This window comes from Hemitrygon akajei, chromosome 20, assembly GCF_048418815.1.
Source record: "Hemitrygon akajei chromosome 20, sHemAka1.3, whole genome shotgun sequence".
NCBI classification, from domain to species: domain Eukaryota; kingdom Metazoa; phylum Chordata; class Chondrichthyes; order Myliobatiformes; family Dasyatidae; genus Hemitrygon; species Hemitrygon akajei.
The window spans coordinates 71,687,140-71,709,850 of NC_133143.1; the positions used below are offsets into that span (position 1 = coordinate 71,687,140).

Genomic DNA, 22,711 nt, shown 5'->3' on the forward strand with positions numbered 1-22,711 from the left:
TGTCTTTGTTCCCTATGATCAATTTACCTGTTTCTGACTGTAAAGGACCTACATTTGTCTTGACCAATCTTTTTCTTTTCACGTATCTATAAAAGCTTTTACAGTCAGTTTTTATGCTCCCTGTCAGCTTTCTCTCATAATCTTTTTTCCCTTTCCTAATTAAGCCCTTTGTCCTCCTCTGCTGGTCTCTGAGTTTCTCCCAGTCCTCAGTTGTGCCGCTTTTTTTTGCTAATTTATATGTTTCTTCTTTGGACTTGATACTATCCCTAATTTCCCTTGTCAGCCACAGGTGCACTACCTTCCCTGGTTTATTCTTTTGCCAAACTGGGATGAACAATTGTTGTAGTTCATCCATGCGATCTTTAAATGCTTGCCATTGCATATCCACCATCAACCCTTTAAGTATCATTTGCCAGTCTATCTTAGCTAATTCACATCTCATACCTTCAAAGTTACCCTTCTTTAAGTTCAGAACCTTTGTTTCTGAATTAACTATGTCACTCTCCATCTTAATGAAGAATTCCACCATATTATGGTCACTCTTACCCAAGGGGCCTCGCACGACAAGATTGCTAACTAACCCTTCCTCATTGCTCAATACCCAATCTAGAATGGCCTGCTCTCTAGTTGGTTCCTCGACATATTGGTTCAAAAAACCATCCCGCATACATTCCAAGAAATCCTCTTCCTCAGCACCCTTACCAATTTGGTTCACCCAATCTATATGTAGATTGAAGTCACCCATTATAACTACTGTTCCTTTATTGCACGCATTTCTAATTTCCTGTTTAATGCCATCCCCAACCTCACTACCACTGTTAGGTGGCCTGTACACAACTCCCACCAGCGTTTTCTGCCCCTTAATGTTATACAGCTCTACCCATATCGATTCCACATCCTCCAGGCTAATGTCCTTCCTTTCTATTGCGTTAATCTCCTCTCTAATCAGCAATGCTACCCCACCTCCTTTTCTTTCCTGTCTATCCCTCCTGAATATTGAATATCCCTGGATGTTGAGCTCCCATCCTTGGTCACCCTGGAGCCAGGTCTCTGTGATCCCATCTATATCATATTCGATAATAACTATCTGCACATTCAATTCATTCACCTTGTTACCAATGCTCCTCGCATTGACACACAAAGCCTTCAGGCTTGTTTTTACAACACTCTTAGCCCTTATACAATTATGTTGAAAAGTGGCTCTTTTAGCTTTTTGCCCTGGATTTACCTGCCTGCCACTTTTACTTTTCACCTTACTACTTTTTGCTTCTACCTTCATTTTATACCCCTCTGTCTCTCTGCACTTGTTCCCATCCCCCTGCCACATTAGCTTAAAGCCTCCTGAACAGCAGCAGCAAACGCTCCCCCTAGGACATTGGTTCCAGTCCAGCCCAGGTGCAGACCGTCCTGTTTATACCGGTCCCACCTCCCCCAGAACTGGTTCCAATGCCCCAGAAATTTGAATCCCTCCCCCTTACACCATTTTTCAAGCCACGTATTCATCTGACACTCTGACTAGCACATGGCACTGGTAGTAATCCAGAGATTATTACCTTTGTGGTCCTACTTTTTAGTTTATCTCCTAACTCCCTAAATTCACCTTGTAGGACCTCATCCCATTTTTTACCTATATCGTTGGTACCTATGTGCACCATGACCACTGGCTGTTCACCCTCCCATTCCAGTATGTCCTGCAGCCGCTCAGAGACATCCTTGATCCTTGCCAGGGAGGCAACATACCATCCTGGAGTCCCGTTTGCGGCCGCAGAAACGCCTATCTATTCCCCTTACAATCGAATCCCCTATCACTATAGCTCTCGCACTCCTTTTCCTTCCCTCCTGTGCCGCAGAGCCACCCATGGTGCAATGAACTCGGCTGCTGCTGCCTTCCCCTGATGACACATCTCCCCCAACAGTATCCAAAACAGTATATCTGTTTAGGAGGGAGATGACCTCAGGGGACTCCTGCACTATGCTGTCTAGAGGCCACCCCTTCCCTTTCTGCCTGTGTAGCCTTTACCTGCGGTGTGGCCAACTCACTGAACATGCTATTCACGACTTTCTCAGCATCGCGGATGCTCCAGTATGAATCCAATCGCAGCTCCAGATGCTCAATGCGGTCTGCCAGAAGCTGCAGTTGGACACACTTCCTGCATACATAGTCATTAGGGACACTGGAAGTATCCCTGATTTCCCACATGCTGCAGGATGAACAAACCACGGGGCCGATCTCAGCTGCCATGACCTACCCAATACTTGCCTCAACTTTTGAAACTTTCTCCTTTGAAAGGAACTTACCCGGCCTTTCTTCACTTGGAGTGAAGCTCGTCCTCAGCCTCTTCTAGTCAAAGCCTCAAATCTCCACTCCTTTACTGGCTGCTTTCCACAGGCCGCTCTGCTTGAGCTACCCCTCTATTTATTTGTTTGAGCTTTTCAAACTGCTTGGTCACCTGACCTCGATTGCCCAATCAGCTTTCTGCTGAGTCTGAGCTATTCAAATCTTGATTGACTTGATTGCACAGTCCAACTGCCAAAACTGCCAGAATCTCTCGAGTCAAAGCCTCAAATCTCCACTCCTTCACTGGCCCACTCACTCAATGGCCACTTTCCACTTAAGTTGAGGGATAGAGTTTAAGAGTCATGAGGTAATGATGCAGCTCTATAAAACTCTGGTTAGGCCACACTTGGAGTACTGTGTCCAGTTCTGGTTGCCTCACTATAGGAAGGATGTGGGAGCATTGGAAAGGGTACAGAGGAGATTTACCAGGATGCTGCCTGGTTTAGAGAGTATGGATTATGATCAGAGATTAAGAGAACTAGGGCTTTACTCTTTGGAGAGAAGGAGGATGAGAGGAGGCATGATAGAGGTATACAAGATATTAAGAGGAATAGATAGAGTGGACAGCCAGTGCCTCTTCCCCAGGGTACCACTGCTCAATACAAGAGGACATGGCTTTAAGGTAAGGGGTGGGAAGTTCAAGGGGGATATTAGAGGAAGGCTTTTTACTCAGAGAGTGGTTGGTGTGCGGAATGCACAGCCCGAGTCTGTGGGGAGGCGGATACACTAGTGAAATTTAAGAGACTACTAGACAGGTATATGGAGGAATTTAAGGTGCGGGGGGGGTTATATGGGAGGCAGGGTTTAAGGGTTAGCACAACATTGTGGGCCGAAGGGCCTGTACTGTGCTGTACTATTCTATGTTCTATGTGCAAGGTATACATTGTTCCGATAGTAATATCTACAACTGGTGTCATCCCAGAGGCACTACACAACAGCATTAAACAATCAGAACTTTACAGTAATATCTATGTAAATCTTCAGAAAGCCACAATACTAACAACTGGAAAAGTCCAAAAGTTCCTAGCAATTGACAAATGAGTGTGCTTGGTCATGTCTGTACCTCAGGTTTTACCAGTTTGAGCTGAGAAAAAGTTAATAATAATACTTCCTGTGAAATAAGTCTGATACAGCTTCTGAGGGTATATTTTCATCTACGAAAACACGATTCAGCACTCTCTATGAGCATATGCAATTCTGATAAGAAACATACACTACTAAACTTAAATAAGAGCTGCTGCTGCTGAGGCCTCCATCAGTCAAAGCTGACCATGGATATTGCGTCCTAGCTGTCCAGATAGACAATCTGGGCAGTACAATATGGAGAGCAAGCAGTTGCCCATGTAGCATGCTTCCTCTCTCCATGCAACTGATGGACCCAATGGAATAGCAGAGACTGATAGTTTGATACCAGCAGTGTTGCAAGAGTTGGCCAATCAGCATTGAGCTCAATATAGGACTGCCTTAAGGACTCCAGCTCCAGATTTTTCCCTCGGAGTTTACTCTCGGCGCCTTCTCCATGAATAGGTATCGCCGCAAGTCAGCATAGGTTTGAGATCAGAGTTTTCCTTCTAGATGAGCTGACAAGCCCTATCTGTCCAAAATAAGAACACAATCCAGAAAATGAAGACATTATCTCTATTGATGAAAAAGTTAACCAATGGAAGAGCATGACGCCCCCGCCCCCCACTGTGGAAGACATCCTCACAATCTGAGCAGACTAGATGTCAACAAAGAAGCGTCGAACACCTGGCTCAGGGTTATAGAGAAAATGCAGTGCAGGTAGACAGTAAGGTGCATAGTCACAACAAGGTAGATTGTAAGGTCAATAATCCATCTTATCGTATTAGGAGGCCATTCAGAATTCTTGTATAAGCAGGGTAGAAGCTGTCTTCGAGCTTGGTGGTGTATGTTGTCAGGCTTTTGTATCTTCTGCCTGATAGGAGGGGGAGGAAAGAGAATGGCCGGGGTGGGTAGGGTCTTTGATTATGTTGGCTGTTTTACCAAGGCAACAAGAAGAATAGACAGAATCTATAAAGAGGAGGTGGTTTCCATGATATGCTGAGCCACGTCCATGACGCTCTGTGTTTCTTGCAGTCATGTATAGACTAGTTGAAATACCAAGCTGTTATATAGGATATGTTCTATGGTTCATCGATAAAACTTTGTAAATTTGACAAGACCATGCCAAATTTCTTTAGCCTCCTAATAAAGTAAAGATGTTGGTGAGCTTCCTTGGCCATGGCATCTACTTGTCTGGCCCAGGACAGGATATTGGAGCTGTTCACTCCCAGGAACCTGAAGCTCTCAACCTACTTAACCTCAGCACTATTGCTCTAGACAGGAGCATGTGCACTGATCCACTTTCTGAAGTCAATGATCAGCTCTTTTGTTTTGCCGACATTGTTGTTATGCCACCATGTCACTAAACTATCTATCTCCTTCCTGTACTCTGACTCATCATTATTTGAGATACAGCCCACTATAGTGTTGTTGGTTCACCACAGCTGCAAGTAAAGGAGCTGTGAAACCCAGCACAACCTGCACCAGGAGATAAACAAACTTCTTCTGTGAGCCTGATGGAGTTACAGCTGAATATGGCTTCACAGTCATGAGTGTACAGGGGTAAAGTAGAGGGCTAAGGATTCAACCCTACAGAACACCAGTTTAGAATAATCACAGTGCAGGTGCTGCATGTCCTTCCTGATTACGGCCTGTTGGTCAGGAAATCAAGGATCTATTTGCAGAGGGAAGTGTTGATTCACAAATTTCAGAGTTTGGTGATGTTTGCTTGGAACTTTTTGGAATCTCAGAAATTTATGCAATTCATTGCATATTCTTAAAAGCCAGCTAATCTTCTTCAATACAAGTTTTAACACTGGCAACTGGTAAGTATAAAGAATAATAGAAGGCATTGTCAACTTTAAATGAAGGATCACCAATCATTTCTAAAATAATTCACACTTTTCTACTTAAGTTTATCTTATCCAAATTACTTGTTCAAACTCATTTTTCTCAAAACTGTCTCTGTTGCTCCTTATTGACAATAACTGGACCCAGATTAATTAATAACACAGAAACAGCTCAACATTTAAAAACATCCTCTCAACATCTATTCATTACATATTGTTTCTTTAGATTTTTATCTTGTTCTTCAGTCAATAGCCAGATAACTAAATTCCTCTAATATTATTGTATTTTTTCAGGTGTTTTAATCTATCAAGGACATCAATAATAATATTCAATTGATTTTGTTACAAGATCTCAACCTAGACCACACTTCCTCCATTACCCCAAAAACTTTTTATATTTTTACTGAGGAACCATGTCTTAATTTAGACAAATATCAATTAACCAGCTTATTTTGTATCACTCTTCTAGTAATTACATATTAGATATTTAATTATGCAATCATAGTGAATATGACAATTTTCTAAAGTAAGGTAATAGTCAATTCTCTCTTCAGTTCTACTATTTCCTACCTTGCACTTACAAAATTCAAACCAATGAAACCACCAACCTATTCCACTTGAGTCTAGTCGCATGTATCCTTCTGCCAGTGCATTAAATCCAGTCAGTCCACCCATGGCAGCATAGGGAACATCAGGCCCCACAGATCGTCCTCTGGCCAAACGTTCTGCTTTTGTCTCAACTATCATTGTATGAGCATACATTGGTTCACCACAGCCGCAAGTAAAGGAGCTGTGAAACCCAGCACAACCTGCACCTGGAGATAAACAAACTTCTTAACTTCGACATGGAAAATCACATCAAAAACACAGATTGGAATGTGGAACAATGTACAAAGAGAAGATTCCTTAGTAAAGGTAAATAACTACATAATATTTCAATCACTCATCCTGTCTTATCACAATACATCTGAAACAAAGGGATGCAATTCTAAGTTTGAAATGAACCAAAAGAATTAATCAGCAAACCGCCCTGATGACAGGATGCGTTACAGTTTTGTAGCATTTGTTTACCATCTATTGACAGTCTTTTATTGGCTTTTTTCCAGTGATATGAGAAAACAATTTGTATAGGTTAATGCTTATTGATCGCCTAATAATAATTGATATTATAATACAATCCACAGCTTGTACTCTGGTTAGAGAAAAGCAATAGCAAGGGCACCACAGCACATTATCAATGTGCAGATGTCAGAATGCTGTTCTATTTAAAATACAAGTTTTGCCTTTGCTTCTCAGAAATAGATTGCAGTTTGATGTACTGCATCTGACGCTGATTTGTTTCAAAATGATTGGTTGTCCATTGTCTCTGACGATGACAGGGAACCTGTGTGGGAGAGTTTCTAAAGTGGAAAAGCTGTTGCACTGGGGCAGTTCCACTCTCATGACCTTGGAAGTCTGGATCCAGTGGTACGAGTAGTCGTCACAACTGATACCATAAATGATACTATAAATTACAAAATAAATAAATAGTGCAAAAAGAAGTAATGAGGTAGAGTTCAGAAATCTGATGGCAGAGTAAAGAAGCTATTCTGAACCATTGAGTATGAGTCATAGAATTATAAAGTACTACAGCACAGAAACAGTCCATAAGGCCCATCTAGACCTTGCTGAACTATTATTCTGCCTTGTTCCATTGACCTGCACCCAAACTATAGCCTTCTATACCCCTCCCATCCATGTACTTAACCAAAATTCTCTTACATGCTAAAATCAAACCCACATTCACCTCTTGCACTGGCAGCTCGTTACACACTCTCACCACCCTCTGACTAAAGAAGTTCCCCCTCATGTTTCCCTTAAATATTTTACCTTTCACCCTTAACCCATAACCTCTTCAGGCTCCTGTACTTCAGAAGAGGTCTAAAAACAGTCTGACAGTTATTGATTAGTAAGGGCTTAATAGGGTGGATCTGGAGAGGATGGTTCCTATGGTGGGGGAGTCTATGACCAGAGGACACAGCCTCAGAACAGAGGGACGTCCATTTAGAACAGAGATAAGGAGGAATTTCTGTAGCCAGAGGTTTGTGAATCTGTGGAATTCGTAGCCACAGGCAGCTGTGGAGGACATGCCATTTGGTATATTTAAGGAAGAGGTTGATAGATTCTTAATTAGTCAGGGTATGAAGGGTTACGGGAGAAGGCAGGAGACTGGGGCTGAGAGAGAAGTGGTTCAGTCATGATGAAATGGCAGAACAGACTCAATGTGCCAAACGGCCTAATTTTACTCCTATGTCTTATGATCTTATGGTAGTTTATAATCTCTGTTAACACTTCATTAAAAGATACATTTAAAGCACAAAATTCACTGTTTTGCCATGAGTTTAATTCATACCAACTATGAAAAAGCAGCAGGAGCAGGTAATTGATGGAATTATCTAAGGAGTGACACAAATCTATGGGGAAATATCTCACACTGACATTTAAATGTATATCTGCCCCAAATCTGAAGTTCGTTCCATGTTCATGCATACAATAACTTAGGCACTCCCAACTTCAACATTACAGGCAGCTCAGTGACACAGCGAGGAGAGCTCTCACCTCACAAATACACATACACATTGAGTAACATAGACACTCCCAGCTTCAACATAACGGACAGCTCAGTGACACAGCGAGGAGAGCTCTCACCTCACAAATACACATACACATTGAGTAACATAGACACTCCCAGCTTCAACATGTCGGACAGCTCAGTGACACAGCGAGGAGAGCTCTCACCTCACAAATACACATGCACATTGAGTAACGTAGACACTCCCAGCTTCAACATAACGGACAGCTCAGTGACACAGCGAGGAGAGCTCTCACCTCACAAATACACATACACATTGAGTAACGTAGACACTCCCAGCTTCAACATAACGGACAGCTCAGTGACACAGCGAGGAGTAAGATGGTGCTACCAAACATGTGCGACAGCTCACTGGTGGTTAAAAAGGCAAGAAATTCAACCAAAACCTTCACTAAAAACACCTTTTCTGAGGTAAATGTGTTAAATGTACAGATGCCTGTACTACTGGCCTGAGTCTAAGGCTGGATCACTCTGAATGCCAAGCTGATTTGAAGACCTTGAGAGCAGCTTTGAGCCGGGTGCCGAAATCTGCGCCCAAAGCGAGACATTGGGCAGCGTGGTCTAGGCTCCAAACCCTTTGCAGTAGCCAGATTCAAGTGCAAGGTACAATCTACTATTCAGATCCAGATTGGAGGCAAGAGCTGATTTTGCTTAGTCTCTGCAATGATGTTCACTCCTCTTTCCAGGACACCGGAGCCTTTCGCTGTTCTGCCTTGGTGGGCAGAGGGGTTGCCCCGTCTTCAGTAATCCTGTGGCCCAGGAAGTCGATGGTGTCGTGCCCGAACTGGCATTTGGCCGGGTTGATTGTTAGGCCGTATTCACTCAGTCGGGCGTAGAGTTGACAGAGGTGGGACAGATGCTCCTGACGACTACTGCTGGCTATGAGGATGTCGTCCAAATAGATGAAAGTGAAGTCCAGGTCGCGTCCCACCACGTCTATTAACTGCTGGAACATCTGTGCGGCATTCTTTAGGCTGAACGGCATGCGGAGGAACTCGAAAAGGCTGAACAGGGTGATGAGTGCCATTTTGGGGATGTCGTCCGGATGCACCGGGATTTGATGGTATCCCCCAACGAGGTCTACCTTGGAGAAGATCCGTGCGCCGTGCAGGTTTGCTGCAAAGTCCTGAATGTGCGGCACAGGGTAGCGGTCCAGTGTTGTAGCCTTGTTCAGCCGCGGTAGTTGCCACATGGTCTCCAGCCCCCTGTTGCTTTGAGCACCATGTGCAGGGGGGAGGCCCATGGGCTGTCGGACCGCCGTATGATCCCTAATTTCTCCATCCTTTTGAACTTCTCCTTCGCCACTCGGAGCTTGTCCGGGGGAAGCCTTTGAGCACGGGCGTGGAGGAGTGGTCCTTGTGTCAGGATGTGGTGCTGTATGCCATGTCTGGGCATGGCTGCCATGAACTGCGGTGCCAGAACTGATGGGAAATCCGCCAGGACTCTGGTGTAGTCGTTGTAGGACAGCGTGATGGAGTCTAGGTGTGGGGCCGGCAACTGGGCTTCACCCAGGGAGAACGTTTGAAAGGTCTCGGCGTGGACCAGTCTCTTCCTTGGCAGGTCGACCAGTAGGCTGTGAGCTCGCAAAAAATCCGCTCCCTGGGGCGGTTGGGCCACGGCGGCCAGTGTGAAGTCCCACATGAACCGGCTGGAGCCGAACTGTAGCCACACAGTACACGTGCCGTAGGTCCTTACTGTGCTGCCGTTCGCGGCCTTCAGGGTGGGACCCAGTTCTCTGTTGCGGGTGTCGTAACTCGTCGCAGGTAAGACACTGATCTCGGCTCTGGTGTCGACCAAAAAGCGGCGTCCCGACTGCATGTCCCAGACATACAGGAGGCTATCCCGATGGCCAGCCGCCATAGCCATCAGCGGCGGCTGGCACTGGCATTTCCCAGGAACTTGCAGGGCGCGTTACAGCGGCGGGCTTCTGCGCCCCACCGCTGGTGGTAGAAGCACCATTGTTCGTTGGTCTCCTCACTCCTGCCTCTGGGGTTAGTGGGCCCTGCAGCTGGGCCTGGTCTGGTCTGCTGCCGGGAGCGTGGCCTGGTGATCTGTGCGACAGATGCCCCACTCTCCTTCTTGGCTTTCCACAGCACGTCTACCCGGGCCACCACCTTCCGGGGGTCGCTGAAATCTGCATCGGACAGCAGCAGGCGTACGTGCTCAGGCCGCTGCTCCAGGAACGCCTGCTCAAACATGAGGCAGGGCTTGTGTCCTCCGGCCAGGGACAGCATCTCATTCATCAATGCCGATGGCGGCCTGTCTCCTAAACCATCCAGGTGCAGTAAGCGGGCAGCTTGCTCGCGCCGTGAGAGTCCAAAAGTCCTTATGAGCAGGGCTTTGAATTCTGTGTATTTGCCGTCCTCCGGGGGCGACTGTATGAATTCCTCAACCTGGGCGGCTGTCTCCTGGTCGAGGGGCTCACCACGTAGTAGTAACATGTGGCATCCGAGGTTATATGCCGAATTGGGCTTCTGCTTGCTGGAACCATAGGTGAGGTCACAGCGTCCAGAAGCTTGGCAGTTTTAACTTAATATCGTTTGGGCCGTCGGGGACACCAATTATAGAGGTGTGCTACACGCAGCGCTAAAATAACGACACGGAGTCGGTGAGCTGCAGTTGCAAAAGAGGTTTATTCAAACTTCGCAGCCTCGCTTTAAAGCCTTCCTGTTCCCGCCCTCCCGGGAATGCTATAGGGGGCGCATATTCACAATCCCATCCCGCGTGCGGGCTTTTCCCCTTGCTGGTGAAGCAATCTTGGTGCCCTTTTTGGGACCGGCCTCAATGCCGGCGCGTGCCACTTTGTGAGCTGGTTCGAGTGTGCTGGGAAGTGGGTCGCTACAGTTTATCACTTTTTATGTATAGCTTTTCATAAGTTCTATTGCATTTCTTTAATTTCTAATAAATGCCCATAAGAAAATGAATCTCAAGATAGTATGAAGTGACATATACATACTTTGATAATAAACTTACTTTGTCTTGAGGGACTGAATTTTCTGGGGGATAAGTTGGACAGACTAGGAATTTATTCCTTAGCATATAGGAGTCATTGACTCACAGAAGTGTATAACACAGAAACAGACCTTTTGGCCCATCTTGTCCATGCCAAACAGCTTAACCATAGCCCTCCATACCCCTACCATCCGTGTACCTATCCAAACTTCCCTTAAACGTTGAAATGTACCACTTGCACTGGCAGCTCGTTCCACACTCTCACGACCCTTCAAGTGAAAATGTTTCTCCTCATAGTCCCATCAAAATTTTCACCTTTCAACCCTAACCCATGACCTCTAGTTATAGTCCCTCCCAACATCAGTGGAAAAACCATGTGTATTTGCCCCATATATACCCCTCCTAATTTTGTATACCTCTATCAAATCTCTCAATCTGCTACATTCTAGGGAATACAGTCCTAACTTAATCAATCATTCCATATAATTCAGGTCCTCCAGACTCAGCAATGTCTATGTAAATTTTCTCGATGTTCTTTCAACCTTAATGACATCTTTCCTGTAGGCAGGAGACCAAAACTGCAAACAAAACTCCAAATTAGGCTGCACCCACATCTCAAACAACATAACATTCCATCTCCAGTACAAAATACTTTGATTTATGAAAGCCAATGAGCCAAGAGCCATCTTTATGACCCTATTGATCTCTGCTGCCACTTTCAATGAATTGTGGACTTGTACTGCCAGATCATTTTGTTCCATCGCACTCCTCAGTGTCCTAACTTTCACTGTAAGACCTACTCCGGAAGATCCCACTGAAGTGCAACACCTTGCATTTCTCTTTAATAAATTCCTTCTCCCAGTTTTCTAGCTGGTTCAGATCCCATTGCAAGCTCTCATAGTCTTCCTTGCTGTCCACTACACTCCCAATCTTGGTGTCATCCACAAATTTGCTGGTCCAGTTAACCACATTATCATCCAGATCATTGATAGGGATGACAAACAACAATGGACCCAGCACCGATCCCTGCAGCACTCCACTAGTCACAGGCCTCCAGTCAGAGAGGCAACTATCTACTACCACTCCCACAATGCCAATGTCTAATCCAATTAACACTTCATCAAGAGGGTTTGAGGAAAGAGAAGCAGAATAAAGGGTGTAGAGGTAGTAAGGCAGAAGGGCTAAAGTGTGTGTACTTCAATGCAAGAAGCATCAGGAACAAAGGTGAGGAACTGAGAGCTTGGATACAACCATGGAATTATTATGATGTAGTGGCCATTACAGAGAGTTGGCTGGCACCAGGGCAGGAATGGATTCTCAATATTCCAGGATTAAAGTGTTTTAAAAGGTATAGAGAATGGGAAAAAGGAGAGGAGGGGTAGCATTTCTGGTCAGGGATACTATTACAGCTACAGAAAGGGTGGGTAATGTAGCAGGATCCTCTTTTGAGTCAGTATGGGTGGAAGTTTGGAACAGGAAGGGAGCAGTTACTCTACTGGGAGTATTCTATACGCCCCCTGGTAGCAGCAGAGATACTGGGGAGCAGATTGGGAGGCAGATTTTGGAAAGGTGCAAAAATAACAGGGTTGTTATCATGGGTGACTTTAACTTCCCTAATATTGATTGGCACCCAATTGGTTCCAATGGTTTAGACGGGGCAGAGTTTATTAAGTGTGTCCAGAACGGATTCCTGTCACAGTAAGTTGACAGGCCGACTAGGGGGAATGCCATACTAGATCTAGTATTAGGTAACAAACCGGTTCAGATCACAGATCTCTCAGTGGGTGAGTATCTAGGGGACAGTGACCACTGCTCCCTGGCCTTTAGCATTATCATGGAAAAGAACAGAATCAGAGAGGACAGAAAAAATTTTAATTGGGGAAGGGCAAATTATGAGGCTATAAGGCTAGAACTTGCGGGTGTGAATTGGGATGGTATTTTTGCAGGGAAATATACTATGGACATGTGGTCAATGTTTAGGGATCTCTTGCAGGATGTTAGGGATAAATATGTCCTGTTGAGGAAAATAAAGAATGGTAAGGTGAAGGAACCATGGGTGACAAGTGAAGTGGAAAATCTAGTTAGGTGGAAGAAGGCAGCATACATGAGGTTTAAGAAGCAAGGATCAGATGGGTCTATTGAGGCATATAGGGTAGCGAGAAAGGAACTTAAGAAGGGGCTGAGGGGAGCAAGGGGGCATGAGAAGGCCTTGGCGAGTAGGGTAAAGGAAAACCCCAAGGTATTCTGCAATTACCTGAAGAACAAAAGGATGACAGGAATAAAGGTAGGACCAATTAGAGATAAAAGTGGGAAGATGTGCCTGGAGGCTGAGGAAGTGAGCGAGGTCCTCAATGAATACTTCTCTTTGGTATTCACCAATGAGAGGGAACTTGATGACGGTGAGGACAATATGAGTGAGGGTGATGTTCTGGAGCATGTTGATATTAAGGGAAAGGTGGTGTTGGAGTTGTTAAAGTACATTAGGATGGATAAGTCCCCGGGACCTGACGGAATATTCCCCAGGCTGCTCCACGAGATGAGGGAAGAGAATGATCTTTATGTCCTCGTTGTCCACGGGAATGGTACCAGAGGATTGGAGGGAGGCGAATGTTGTCCCCTTGTTCAAAAAAGGTAGTAGGGATAGTCCGGGTAATTATAGACCAGTGAGCCTTACAGCTGTGGTGGGAAAGCTGTTGGAAAAGATTCTTAGAGATAGGATCTATGGGCATTTAGAGAATCATGGTCTGATCAGGGACAGTCAGCATGGCTTTGTGAAGGGCAGATCATGTCTAACAAGCCTGATAGAGTTCTCTGAGGAGGTGAACAGGCATATAGATGAGGGTAGTGCAGTGAATGCGATCAACATGGATTTTTGTAAGGCATTTGACAAGGTTCCACACGGTAGGCTTATTCAGAAAGTCAGAAGGCATGGGATCCAGGGAAGTTTGGCCGGGTGGATTCAGAATTGGCTTGCCTGCAGAAAGCAGAGGGTCATAGTGGAGGAAGTACATTTGGATTGGAGGTTTGTGACTAGTGGTGTCCCACAAGGATCGGTTCTGAGACCTCTACTTTTCATGATTTTTATTAAAGACCTGGATGTGGGGGAAGAAGGGTGGGTTAGCAAGTTTGCAGATGACACAAAGGTTGGTGGTGTTGTAGATAGTGTAGAGGATTGTCGAAGATTGCAGAGAGACATTGATAGGATGCAGAAGTAGGCTGAGAAGTGGCAGATGGAGTTCAACCCAGAGAAGGGTGAGGTGGTACACTTTGGAAGGTCAAACTCCAAGGCAGAGTACAAAGTAAATGGCAGGATACTTGGTAGTGTGGAGGAGCAAAGGGACCTGGGCATACATGTCCACAGATCCCTGAAAGTTGCCTCACAGGTAGATAGGGTAGTTAAGAAAGCTTATGGGGTGTTAGCTTTCATAAGTCGAGGGATAGAATTTAAGAGTCGCGAGGTAATGATGCAGCTCTAAAAAACTCTGGTTAGGCCACACTTGGAGTACAGTGTCCAGTTCTGGTCACCTCAGTATAGGAAGGATGTGGAAGCATTGGAAAGGGTACAGAGGAGATTTACCAGGATGCTGTCTGGTTTAGAGAGTATGGATTATGATCAGAGATTAAGGGAGCTAGGGCTTTACTCTTTGGAGAGAAGGAGGATGAGAGGAGACATGATAAAGGTGTACAAGATATTAAGAGGAATTGATAGAGTGGATAGCCAGCGCCTCTTCCCCAGGGCACCACTGCTCAGTACAAGAGGACATGGCTTTAAGTTAAGGGGAGGGAAGTTCAAGGGGGATATTAGAGGAAGGTTTTTTACTCAGAGAGTGGTTGGTGCGTGGAATGCACTGCCTGAGTCAGTGGTGGAGGCAGATACACTAGTGAAATTTAAGAGACTACTAGACAGGTATATGGAGGAATTTAAAGTGGGGGGTTATATGGGATGCAGGGTTTGAGGGTCAGCACAACATTGTGGGCTGAAGGGCCTGTAATGTGTTGTACTATTCTATGTTCTATACTCATTCAGTTTGCATGCCATTTTGTTGTGCCCCATTACTACCTCTCCAGCATCATTTTCCAGTGATCCAATATCCACTCTCACCTCTCTTTTACACTTTATGTATCTGAAGAAACTTTTAGTATCCTCTTTAACATTATTGGCTAGCTTACTTTCGTATCCCATGTTTACCTTCTTAATGACCTTTTTAGTTGCCTTCTGTTGGTTTTTAAAAGCTCCCAATCCTCTAACTTCCTGCTAATTTTTGCTCTATTATATGGCATGTTTTTGGCTTTAATGTTGGCATTGACTTCTCTTGTTATTCCCGGTTGTGTCATCTTTCTTTTCAAATTCACTCATGATTACTTGCTCCTAAGGGTTCTTTTACCTTAAGGTCTCTCATAAATTCTGGTTCATTGCACAATCCAGAATGGCTGATCCTCTGGTGGGCTCAACCATGACCTGCTCTAATAAACTATCTCATTGGCAATCTAGAAACTCCCCCTCCTGATATCTAGCACCAACCTAATTTTCCCAATCTACCTGCGTATTGAAGTCTTCCATTGACCATTTGACACATTGAGTCTGCTCCACCATTCCATCGTGGCTGATTTATTATCCTTCACAACTGCATTCTTTGGGCTTCTCCCCATAACCTTTCACTCCCTTACTAAAGAAAAACCTCTCATTCTTCTGAACTCCAGAGAGTACAGGCCCAGAGCCATCAAACTCTCCTTGTATGTTTAACCCTTTCAGAATACTGTAATGATCTATACTCACACTTGTTGCATTTGTAAGGTGCCAGTTCATCATGGTCATCTGCATAATGCTTGCACCTGCAGCGGACCGGCTGAGTTCCATTCAATGGAATGTAACTATAAGCGATACACCTGCAGCCCGTCACTCTGCACGGCAGCAAAATGGGACGCTCTGTTGGAATTTCTTTAAAATCTGTTTTGTGTTGTTTATATCTTTAGGAACAAAATGCACACATTTCATAAATGTTGAATAAGTAATTTGAAAGTAACAATCTAAATTTTTAACAACATATGTACAGTACAACTTCATGTACACCTATTAACATTAAAAATGAATATGCCTATGGGAACTATGAAATGTCAGTGCAATTTTGTGTTATAATTACAACTTTCTGTACATGAAGTGCTCAAACTGATAGAAAGGTGTTAATTGCAAGCAGGCATTTTTTCTGGGATTATCCAAATCGAAGTTAGCTGTGAAGTTATATTGATATAAAGGACAAATTAGCTAACTTTTAAAAATGAAATATAATAACTGTATTCAAATAAATTCACTTCACTTCACCCATAGACAACCCACAACGTGGACCGAGAATGCAATCTAACACAAGATTACTCATATTTGGATCTGCTCTATAAAGTCAGTAACACAGAGTCTAAGGCAAGAGATAAAAGCACAAAATGCTAGCCAGCATTTTGTGTTTTTATTTATTTCCAGCATCTGCAGATTCACTCGTGTTGTCTAAGGCAAGAGTTTCATTTTTTATTTACAGTATAAAGAGGGATAACTGAAGCAAGCACATCACTTACAGGGATACTTGCATTAAGTAAATGTTTAAAGTAGATCGATTATTCTAATTTTTCAGTGACTGAAATAATTTTGTGTACAATAGCTAACAAATGATTCATAAGATGCTTGAAGAAATAGGTAATGATAAATATTAAATGTACGTACTACATGCTGAGGTGTGCAGGAAAGAGAATTGGAGGGGAAGACAACAAGCAGAGCCAAAAGACTGACCTAATAATCCTAGTGTTTAGATCCTAAAATCGGAACAGATTGGGTGCATAATCAAGAAAATAGTTAAACGTCAAAGTTCCAAATACAAAGGAAATTTATTATCAAGGCACATACAGTATATGTCACCATAAACAAACCTGAGATTGTTTTTGTGTGTATTCACAGAAAATACAAAGAAACAATAATAATAGTAACAATAATAATGATCAATAAGTATCAAGAACATTAGATGAAAAGTAATTGAAAGTGAGCCCATAGGTTGTGAGAACAGTTCAGTGATGGGGTGAGTAAAGTTATCCCCTTTGGTTCAGGAGCCTGATCGTTGATGGGTAATAACTGTTACTGAACCTGGTGACGTGAGACCTGAAGCTCCTGTACCTTCTTGCAAGAAGAGAACATGGCCTGGCTGGTGGTGGTCGCTGATGGTGGATGCTGCTTTCCTGCGACAGCGCTCCATATAGTTGTGCTCAATGGTGGGAAGGGCTTTACCTGTGATGCACTGCACATATCCACTATGTTTTGTAGTATTTTCTTTTCAAGGGCATTGGTGTTTCCATATCAGGCTGTGATGCAACCAGTCAATATACACTCCACAGCACATCTGTAGAAGTTTGTCAAAGTTTTAGATGACATTCCGAATCGTCGCAAACTTCTAAGAAAGTGGGTGCTTTCTTTCTAATGGTAATCAAGAATGAGAAATAAATAATGCACTGAGATACACAAATGGTTGCTACAACAAATGTGGCAATTGTGTGGCTAGAACAGCCTCCATCCCTACCGATGTTTGGCCTGCACCATGTTTAGCCTTCATAGTGTTTGCCTTGCACAGTGTTGGTCTCCACAGTGTTGGCCTATACTGTGTTTGGCCTGCACACTGTAACTATCATTTACTCTTTCCATCACTGTCAACTTTCTGCGATTGAGGTATGATTTTAAAATCACAATATCATATCCAATATCATAATATCATAAACCAAAATCAGTCTATTGCCCTCACATTGTGCATGCCAACCATGATGGCTATTAGGTTTTCAATTAGCCAGGACATCAAAGGGTATGGGGTAAGGCAGTGGAGTGGAGATGACTGGAAGAATTGGATCAGCCCATGTTTGAATGGTGGAGCAGTCTCAATGGGCCAAGTGGCCTACTTCTGCTCCTATATCTTATAGTCTTATTATACTAATCGCATTCAGCCCATGTCCCTCTAAGCTAGTGCTTCCCAACCTTTTTTATGTTATGGACTCCTAACCAAGGGCCCCATGGACTCCAGCTTGGGAACCCCTGCTCTATACCTTTCCTATCCAAGTAGTGTCCCTTAAATGATGTAATTCTACCAACCTACATTACCCCCTCTGGCAACTCCACCATGAGAAAAACTTATCCAACCTTGAAATTTCTCCACTGGAAAAACCTGTGCCCTCTAGCTCTGTACTCTGCTGCCCTGGAAAAATGTTGGACTAGTTATCCAGTCTATGCTCCTCATACTTCTATAAACATATAAGAATAAACCTGTCTATCTAATCTCTGCTCATAACTACTGCCATCCATTTCAGGCAACATCCAGGTGAATTCCTTTTGCACTCTCTCTATTGCTACCACAATGGCCAGTACAATAAATGCAGTCTGATCTATGTTTTATATAAATGCAACATGATGTTCCAATACCCCAGCCTATGAAGGCCAGATTACAAATGTATTTTTCACTGTCCAATTCGTCCTTGTTGTTGCTATCTGGCAGTTGTGGACTTGCATTCCATGGTCTCTCTTTTAACATCAACAAGTCCAAGATCCCTGACATTTACTTGATATTGTTACGTACCCCATAACTGGGTCACTTACCAGCAAAGATAGAGAGGTCCGTTGAAGTCTGATGGTACTATTTTTAACAGTATTTATTGATAAAAATACACAAAATAATATCAAGGCAAACTTACAGATAATATACGTCGTCAATACTAAATCTAAAAGTGCGGGTCTAATAGTAATCAATAAGAAATAGCTCTATCGTTGTCTAGGAGATAATGTACTGTCCGATGGAAATATAAAAGTCACTCAGTTCATTCAAGCTGCAGCTTTTGGGTTGGAGAGAAAGACGGGTTAAAACTTGCCCATTCCTTTTATGATGTCAATCCTTCGAGAGTCGTTGGGAGTTGATTTCCCCGTTGTTAGCTAAAAACCATTCTGCCGTGGTACAGGGCCCACCGATTCCGGGGCAAACAGAAAAGGACGCACGTGGCCTTCCACTGGTTTTTGCTATTACGGGATCGTTAGCGTTTCTTCTGGTGCGTCTGAGGGGCTGTTCCCACAGACCCTCTTTTTATCCTGACTCACAGGGTCTCAGGTGTCAATCAGGTTGGGATGATGCAATCCCTCCACCAACCTCCCCCTCGGTTCATTGCCTGGGGCTTCGATGCTTATGAGACAATGTTTCTCTGAACCAGGGTGTACACAATAAAATCTACAGGTGAATTACACATAAATAAACAATGTAAAGTGCTTAAATATTGTCAGGTACAGAACATATTACGGTGACACTTCAAATGTGGCAGGGAGTTCAGAAGCTCAATGGCCTGAAGGAAGAAACTGCTTCCCACCATGACCATTCTTGTTTTTATGCATCGGAATCTCCTGCCTGATGGTAGAAAGTCAAAGAGAATGTTGGATAGATGTGTGGGATCCTTGATAATACTGAGGGTCCTGTGTACATAGTGCTCCTGATGAATGTCCCCAATGGCTGGTAGAGAGACCCCTCTGATAGTCTCAGCTGTTCTCACTGTCCTTTGCAGGGACTTAATGGTCCAATGCTCAGCTGCTACCATACAAAATGGAGATGCAGCTTGTCAGGGCGCTCTCAATTGTACTCCTATAAAATTCATTTAAAATGTCAAGTGAACCTATTATTTTGACTGGGCATCCAGTCAAGAATCAGGATCCTGCACATCTAATTTCTGTGAAAGTGCTTGTTGAATTTAGCCTATTGAGCCTGATTGAAACATTGAGAGATACAAGGAAAGAATGAAATCACTCACCCAAAAGATACACAGAGTTTAAAAATATAAGAACAATAAAACAAAAAATATTTAAAATACTACCTGTGCCGGCAAAAACAGAGTGTTTCTGGGCCAACTAATTTGCAGTCGATCCCACTGGGTGATGACCAGCTAACAAAAAGGCGATTTTGTAATCTTATTGGCAGCACTTCTATCTTGTACCGCTCATATTCCTCTGGTGTATACAGGGTCCCTCCATCATCCTCACCAACAATCCTAAAGAAAAAGTAAGTAACAAAATAAAGCTCTTGTCACCATTTCAATCAATCAATAGAAATTAGGACTATAGCTAGGTTTAAAGAATATTATGTCTTCACATGATTGACAGAAGAGGTGTTGGATTGTTTCCAATAGTTAATAAAATGTTTCATGGGTTATTGAAAGTAACTTATTAGATGCCGGAAATGGTGTGGGAGGCAGAGGCACGGCTGGCGCACTAAATTCTGTGCTGAGTTAGGACTGGCGGCTCCCATCCTTGCTGCCCTCCAGTGTGTACTTTGTTGAAGACAGGCTGGATTGTGTTTGTCTGTGGCTGCACGAGCACGATGAGGAACTGCTGCATGCTTGTTCTTGCAGAAACAATGCTACAGCGCAACATCCCATGCACAATTAATCAATAGGCCATGCCACTCATGGACTTGGACTCTATATTTTTAACATAACTATATGTGCTGTGTATGACTGTTGGTAATGGATTTTGCACCTTGGCCCTAGAGGAACACTGTCTTGTTTGGTCATATTCATGCATGCGGTTGAATGACAATTAAACTTGAACTTGAAATTATTGAAGTTGAAGAACAATGTATCTGAGATGCAGATCATGAATTTCACCGACCCAACCGACTGTAATGATGCTAAACCTGTGTCAATGTTTTATGTGCAGTAACAAACACCATGCAGGAGGAACTCAACTGGTAAAACAGCAACTGTTTGACCTGCAAACTGTTCCTTCTACAAATTGTAGTTCCAGATTCCAGCATTTGCAGTTTCTGTTTTACATTCTTTTACATTTTTAAGTATTTTTAAAGATATCCCTTTTTTAATGAATAAAAAATGTATTCATTCTTTTTGTAAAAAAGATTGCTGATGCTTTTTATTAATGGTGCAGGCCTCTGAAGAAAGCTCAGTTGGCTCAGGCTGATAATGAGTATGTTTAATTTGCAAATAGCAACATAAAAAACCTACAGCACAATACAGGCCCTTCAACCCACAATGGTGTGCTGAACATGTACTTTCTCTAGAAATTACTGAGGGTTACCCATACCCCTCTATTGTTCTAAGCTCCATGTGTCTATCCAGGAGTCTGGATATCATATCCGCCTCCACCACCGTCATCGGCAGTCCATTCCAAGCTCTCTCCACTCTGCGTAAAAAACTTACCCCTGACATCTCCTCTGTACCTACTTCCAAGCACCTTAAAACTGTGCCCTCTCGCGTTAGCCATTTCAGCCCTGGGAAAAAGCCTCTGACTGTCCACACCATCAATGCCTCTCATCATCTTATACACCTCCATCGGGTCATCTCTTAATCTCCATCGCTCCAAGGAGAAAAGGCCGCGTTCACTCAACCTATTATCATAAGGCATGCTTCCCAATCCAGGCAACATCCCTTTAAATCTCCCCTGTACCCTTTCTATAGTTTCCACATCCTTCCTGTAGTGAGGTGACCAGAACTGAGCACAGTACTCCAAGTGGATTCTGACCAGGGTCCTATATAGTTGTAACATCACTTTTCGGCTCTTAAACTCAATCCCACGGTTGATGAAGGCCAATGCACCATATGCCTTCTTAACCACAGAGTCAACCTGCACAACAGCTTTGAGTGTCTAATGGACTCAGACCCCAAGATCCCTCTGATCCTCCACACTGCCAAGAGTCTTACCATTAATTCTATATTCTGCCATCATATTTGACCTACCAAAATGAACCACCAAAGGTAAATGCAGCAGGCTTTTTCCACTGAGGATGGGTGAGACTACAACTAGAGGTCCTGGTTAAGGGTGAAAGGTGAAATATTTGAGGGGAATACGAATGAGAATTTCTTCAGTCAGGTTGCTGAGAGTGTGGAATGAGCTGCCAATGTAAGTACTGGATGTGAGTTCAATTTCAATATTTAAGAGGAATTTTGATAGGTATATGGATGGGCTGTGTATGGAGGGCTATGGTATGGGTGCTGGCCAATGGGACTAGGCAGATTAATGGTTTGGCATGGACCAGGTGGGCTGGCAACTTCTCAGGATGTCAAAACATATGGAATCTACAAGGAACTAAGCACTTTTTATTCTACACACACAAAACAATGGTGGAACACAGCAGGCCAGGCAGCGTCCATAGGAGAAGCACTGTCCTGACGAACGGTCTTGGCCCAAAACGTCGACAGTGCTTCTCCTATGGATGCTGCATGGCCTGCTGTGTTCCACCAGTGTTTTGTGTGTGTTGTTTGGATTTCCAGCATCTGCAGATTTCTCGTGTTTACTTTTTATTCTATCAATTTTTATGTGGTATTCCAACTATTTTTGGTCATTTAATTTACCAATCTTAAATTAAGTCTGAAGACCACCATACTCACTGGAATAGCTTTCTTTCATTTCCTGATTTATTTTCTACCCCAGGAGTTTCCAGCCTGAGGTCCATGACATAAAAAAGGTCAGGAGACTGGTGATCGGGGCCAGTGAACAACTCACATCAGTAAGGTACAACTTTTGGCTTTTAGTAGCTCCACCTATATTGATTTATCAATAAGAAACTCTTTGTTTTATGGAATGGATCAATTGTCTTTTATTCATTGCCTTTCTTTCATCCCTTTTATCAAGGTTACCTTACCTATTCTTCCACTTAGCTCATTTTTTTGTCTCCCCAGTTCATATCTGTCGGACAACTATAAAATATTTCACCAATTCTATTTGAAATAACTTGTCAGCTGAAGTTTGACTCAGAAACACAACTGACTTTTTATTATGTAAATCTATTTGTCCATAAGACTATAAGACATATAAGAATTATGCAATTCAGCCCATCGAGTCTGTTCCACTTTTCAATCATGGCTGATTCA

General features: G+C 43.5%; 1 protein-coding gene and 1 long non-coding RNA gene across 2 annotated transcripts in view; one reads left to right on the top strand and one right to left on the bottom strand.

The window, feature by feature from the left end:
• Positions 1-22,353, top strand: part of LOC140713926 (uncharacterized) — a 38,175-nt gene extending 15,822 nt beyond the window's left edge. The window contains exon 3 of the long non-coding RNA XR_012095775.1: positions 22,272-22,353. This is a non-coding gene — a long non-coding RNA (uncharacterized lncRNA). The remainder of the gene's footprint in view (positions 1-22,271) is intronic.
• Positions 1-22,711, bottom strand: part of fam221a (family with sequence similarity 221 member A) — a 45,862-nt gene that overhangs the window by 10,213 nt on the left and 12,938 nt on the right. Inside the window, exons 2-4 of the mRNA XM_073024623.1 lie at positions 19,703-19,876; positions 15,612-15,802; positions 5,859-6,065 (exon numbers count right to left, since the gene is read on the bottom strand). Coding sequence (XP_072880724.1) covers positions 5,859-6,065; positions 15,612-15,802; positions 19,703-19,876 — 572 coding nt within the window. The remainder of the gene's footprint in view (positions 1-5,858; positions 6,066-15,611; positions 15,803-19,702; positions 19,877-22,711) is intronic.